The sequence below is a fragment of the Egretta garzetta genome, unplaced genomic scaffold (genome assembly GCF_000687185.1).
Source record: "Egretta garzetta isolate BGI_Z169 unplaced genomic scaffold, ASM68718v1 scaffold100, whole genome shotgun sequence".
Taxonomy (NCBI): domain Eukaryota; kingdom Metazoa; phylum Chordata; class Aves; order Pelecaniformes; family Ardeidae; genus Egretta; species Egretta garzetta.
The window spans coordinates 1,576,362-1,581,388 of record NW_009258265.1 but is presented as its reverse complement, the minus strand read 5'-3'; the positions used below and the strand labels follow the sequence as shown (position 1 = coordinate 1,581,388).

The window sequence follows — 5,027 nt, the reverse complement described above, 5'->3', positions numbered from 1 at the left end:
CCCTCTTGAGTGGCTGGGGCAAAAATAAACTGCTGCTCCCCCTCAGTGGTTTTAGCACCATCAGCAGGATTTATACCACTTCCCTCTTTGCCCCACAGGAACGGTTATCCAGATTCCCAGTATCTCCGGGAGGTTTGCACAGTACTGAAGAAACTGGGCATCGTGTGAGACCCCCCTGCCTGAGCAGCTGCAGCCCACGCCTTCGCTTCACCTTCCTTCCCAGCTGACAAAACTGCAGCTTAACACAGTCAGCTCAGGAAAAAGCAAGTGTTTGTCCAAGGAGCTCCTGCATCCCCAGAGGTAGCCAAAAATTCTGCACCTTACTGACAGCAGCACCTCCATCCCCAACTGCCCCTGCAAGCCTCAGCACAAATCGGAGCTTGTCTGAGACTCCAGCTCCTCCTGGCCTCATGTCCTCACCAGCCAGTTACACATAGCTTGTTTTAATACCAGCTCCAGGCTGAGCCCTGGCTTGGCTTTCAGCAGCATACCCCAAACCTGGGCGGGAGCCTGCGTGTAGTCCAGCCCCATCTTCTGGAAGTCTCTTACATCTCCAGCCACTACAGGCAGGTTCCAGCTCAGCCACCACCAGAGCCCTTGCCAGAGCTGAGCTGTCATTAATCTCAGCTGTTCACTCAGACATTTCAGTCCTCCAACAGACAGCCCCAAGCTACAGCCCCTCCCCAGCACCTGCTCAGGGCCAGCAGGCAACCTGATGCTCTCTCAGGGAGAGCATTAACAGCTTTCAGCGCCCAGGACAGCTGAGAATATACAGGCATGGACAGTCTCTCAGTGGAGAAACACAAATAAACAAGATTTACTCCTGCATTTTCAGTAGTGGTTCTTCACGCCTTGTCTTGCCCTCACCCCAGGCACCTATTTCAGTCTCAGCTGGCTACAGACACCCAGACGCAGAGTAAAGTGCAGAGGCCAGCTAAGGGCTTTACAAACAAAAGCACCATAGCTGCCCTCCAGAACAGGGTGTTAGACGATCAGTGCAACCCTCGAGGCAACAATTAACAGTTGTCCTTGAGAGCAGAGGCATCTTCTCACCCTGGGAGAGTGAGAATTTATAAACTGTATGCATCTACCCACTAGAGAAGCAATAAAAGCGCCCCAGAGGCTGAGCTGGGGGCAGAGGGTTCATTCCAACAGAAGACTGCGCAGCAGACCACTGACGGTTTTGTTATGCTTTTAATTAACATTTGAAACACATAAGGCATATGGTAACATTAGACAGAGGAGCATTACACTTTATAGTCATGTAAACAGCATTGGCACACTTGCTTTCTGTCCAACTTGGTTACACGCACAAAGCGGAATATATTTTTTAAACAAAGATTTTTCCATGTGTCTGTAGGATGAGGATCACTCATATCACATATCTGCAAATCAACACGAGACAGACAGTACAGACCAGACCATATGTTGTAAGAGGCTCAGAGTCTAACGCGTTTCACATCACGCTCATGTTCTACTTGCCAGTCACGCTTTGCCATCACCAGGGCTTAGCACACTAGAGACTTCATTAGGCAACAAGAGTGGTTTTACACCTATGATAGCAGCTGTAAGTGGGCAGGGATCCTGCACCAGTTAAAGCCTGAGGCCCACAATGCTTCTTACTCCTCCCTGGTCGATCGATTCTAGTTTAATACAGGTGTCCAAAATGAAATGTACAGCTAAACTCCTTCCCCCATCTCAAAGTGCTCGGCAGGGGTCATGCTCCTCTGCACAAGCCGAGGCTGCTTCTGCCCCCTTCCCCTTCTGCAGTTAGCGTGCGACACAAGTGAGCTCGACAGAAACCAGAGCCAAAAACGTGACAAAAGCTGCCTGGTGATAGCAAAGGAGTTGTGTTTTGTCCAAGACCAGCAGCACCAGCCTGGGAAGGCGACTGCTGTGGTGACACAGGAGTGACGCTCGCGCAGGCACCCCTGTGCTGAGCAGCCCCCACCCCAGCAGCGGGCAGGGCTGGGGATGCCTCCCCTCTGCTCCTGAACTCCTTACTCACGCTTTCCCCTTGGCCTCCTCACGGCACAACCTTTGGGTCAGACAATCAGTAAAATAAACATTAAATTGCACTTCTGATAGCTAGAATGGCACACGCAATTTAAGCACAGGAATCTCCCATTTCCTCAACAGAATGACTTTTCCCTAAACAGTTAAGCAACATTGAGTGGAATGATTTTTATCCTAGGTTTTTTTGTTTTTTTGTTTTTTTTTTGCTTTGGTCCTTAGTATACAAACCTGCTGGTTAAACTTTGAGTTAAGACACTTGAAGTTGTTTGACATAGGTTCTATACTTACCGGCCCATAAAATGTTTGCCCAGGGAAGAAAAAAAAAAAAAAAAAAAAAAAAAAAAAGAAGGCAACAAACCCAAAAAACAACCAACTGCAATCACCTAGAGCAAAGCATTGATCAGCGAGGCAGTGAAGAGCAAGGTTACATTTAATCTTGGTCTTGCTGTAGAAAACATAGTTGCTACCCAGGGACATAAAACAGTCAGTGCTAAATTCTAACAGATAGTAACAGCTTTGCACTCTCACCCTGATAAGGGCTTGGGGAATTTGTAGGTAGAAGATACATGAGGAGCTAACCCAAAGAGAGTGGGGAGCCAGGATTGTTTCCGGAGAGCCAAGGCTGGGGCAGCTGATAAAGCCTCCCTCGAGGACCGGCCGGAGCCAAACATCAGGGGGAAACAAGGGCTCTACAATAGCTCTGCTGGACGGGGGAGCACAGAACCACCAGCACGGCCCTGGGAAGGCTCTAATACATGGAAAGGGAGCTTTTTATTCGCGGTAAGTCAGACTACATCACCAGTGTTCACAAAACAGAGCTAGCAAGAGTCGTAACAGGTTTTTGGCAATACTTTGAAAGGCCAGAATGGAAAAGGCTCCAGTGACTTCCTAGTCCTTACAGGCATGTCGAAGAAGGCACTGAGATAGTGTTTTCTGTGGCGTACCGCAAGGCAGCATGTCAGGTGTCCTACGGGAAGCTGCAAGACTCCCGCTTTCCTCCTTCACGCTGCATCAGGAGGGACAGACTGCGAGAGCCTTGCTACGCTGCCTCATCCAAGGCCATCCAAGTAAGGCACTGAGCATGCGCTTAGCCCAGAGTAAAGCAAGGAGAGGATGTTCCTGTGAAACACAATTTGATAGTTTTCCCCCTTTACAAGCGTGCAGAGCCTGAAGATGTGCAGGGTTGTGTGCCGTTTGAGCACGCTGCTCTTTCATCAAGGTGAAGTCCAGTTTCGCAGAGGAACGGGTCCAGACTTCCCATTTCAGCAATTTAGACAGTCCTTCTGTTGTCAGACCTGGTAAAGCAGCATTAGACACTGTTGGATTTAATCTAAATTAGCATGACAGGGCAGGTTGAAAGGAGAAGCAGCAAGATTTTGGATTCAGAAAGGTTAAAAGTTGTGCTTGTGAGTTTTGTCAGACCATGTTTAGGAAGTTCACGTGGCAAGTGTGAAAAAATGGACCGACAAGGATCTGCGACAGGGCTCCAGCCCTTCTCTGAGGTCGTCAGGAAGGGGGTTGGCTTAGTACTTAAAATTAGCCAGGGCAAGTCCCCTAGTGCCTATGCATTTCTAAAAGGCAGCAGAACTAGGGACTGAGCCCAAGCACCTGAAATACAAGCTGCACTGATAGATAGGAGCCCCGCTGGAGGATAGAGCTGGCCAAGGAAGGAGCCACACTCCTCACCGGCACAGGAACCCCCAGCCCTGTGCAGAGCTTGGCTGCTCTTGAGCGGCAGAGGGGCTTTGCCCAGCAGGCACCCTCCCTCCTTGGGGTTTGGTTAAGCACGATTCCTAGATTTTGCTCCTGGAGCCAGAGCTCCTCCATGATGGGCAGCTCTTCTTGGTGCCCTCAGGTTTACCTTTTCAAATCCAAAATGAAGCCTAAAAAGCCTGCAGTGCCTACCATCCACGACAAAGCCTCAAAGCAAGCGCAAACAGCACCACAGTCACCCAGGGCTGAAGACAGGGTCCAGCAGGAAGGGGGGGGGCACCACCCAGGGCATTAAGTGCTCACAGAAGTAGGCCTTGGTCTCTACACAGCTATGTTTCCAAATGCATGGAAGAAAAGAGGAAGAGAAACTGAGTTCTGGTCTGGGAGGAGCACCCCAGGCAGTTCCTAAACCCTCAGTGCTGGAAGAGAGCCCAAGGGTCCCAAGACTTGCCATTTCGGGGGAAGAAGAGTCAAGCCCTACTGCAGCACTGAATCATGAGGTGAGAGCCGGTTTGAGTGGACACCTCACAAACAAGCTAGAAGAGAATGGAAAGCACAATTTAAACTGCTCAAGATGCCCAAGGCCAAGAGGCTTGACGCAGAGCTGGGCAGTTTACCATCTAACACTGGTAACTTGGCGATAGCTTTACTGAGCGGCGTGCCACGGAAAGAGCCAGCCCCGGCTCCCGGGAAGCAGGCTTACAGGTCTGGTTCTTACAAGTTACTTCCCAAACTGCAACACCTCCCCAGCGCACAGGGCACAGCACAAAGCAAGCAGTAAGAGGGGCTTATTTTGTTCCCACCTTGCTGAAGTCCAATTCAACACCGCAGTCCTTGGAAATACAAACACGAGGGTGAAGTTTAGCCTTAACAATACCAACTTGGAGCCCAACATTAATAAAGCACAGAGCCAACATCAATCATTCCAGTCATTTGAGACACAGTTGAGTCCTTATGGTCTCTAAAAATCAGACACAGTTTAGATCTCCCTATACAGTTTGGAATCAGAAAATGGACAAGATCAAGTTACCTAACTGAGACTTTTCTTCTGTGTTCAGACACAGAGCAGCCCGGGCTGTCAGGTTATTTGCTGACTGCACAGAGAAGTGACTGCAAATTAAACGCAATATGCCATCAACTCCAAAATGCCAGGATGGTTATTTTACAAGGCAAAGACAACGTGACCTGTTACTATCTGACTGGTGTTAGAGGCCTACGAAAGCAGAGTGAGAAAAGCATGGTTAGTGTGAACAGAAGAGAAGCCTGTGCTAGAATTAAACCAGGCCAGCCGTGCTTTT

The 5,027-nt window shown here is 49.4% G+C and overlaps 2 protein-coding genes across 2 annotated transcripts in view; one reads left to right on the top strand and one right to left on the bottom strand.

Annotated features, from left to right (window-relative positions):
• LOC118453321 overlaps positions 1–2,400 on the top strand; it is a 7,124-nt gene extending 4,724 nt beyond the window's left edge. Inside the window, exon 3 of the mRNA XM_035903731.1 lies at positions 99–2,400. Coding sequence (XP_035759624.1) covers positions 99–168 — 70 coding nt within the window. The 3' untranslated portion in view covers positions 169–2,400. The remainder of the gene's footprint in view (positions 1–98) is intronic.
• An 88-nt stretch (positions 2,401–2,488) lies between these two features.
• Positions 2,489–5,027, bottom strand: part of VAT1 (vesicle amine transport 1) — a 6,562-nt gene continuing 4,023 nt past the window's right edge. The window contains exon 6 of the transcript XR_004843253.1: positions 2,489–3,311. The gene's annotated coding sequence lies outside the window, so the exon portion shown is untranslated. The remainder of the gene's footprint in view (positions 3,312–5,027) is intronic.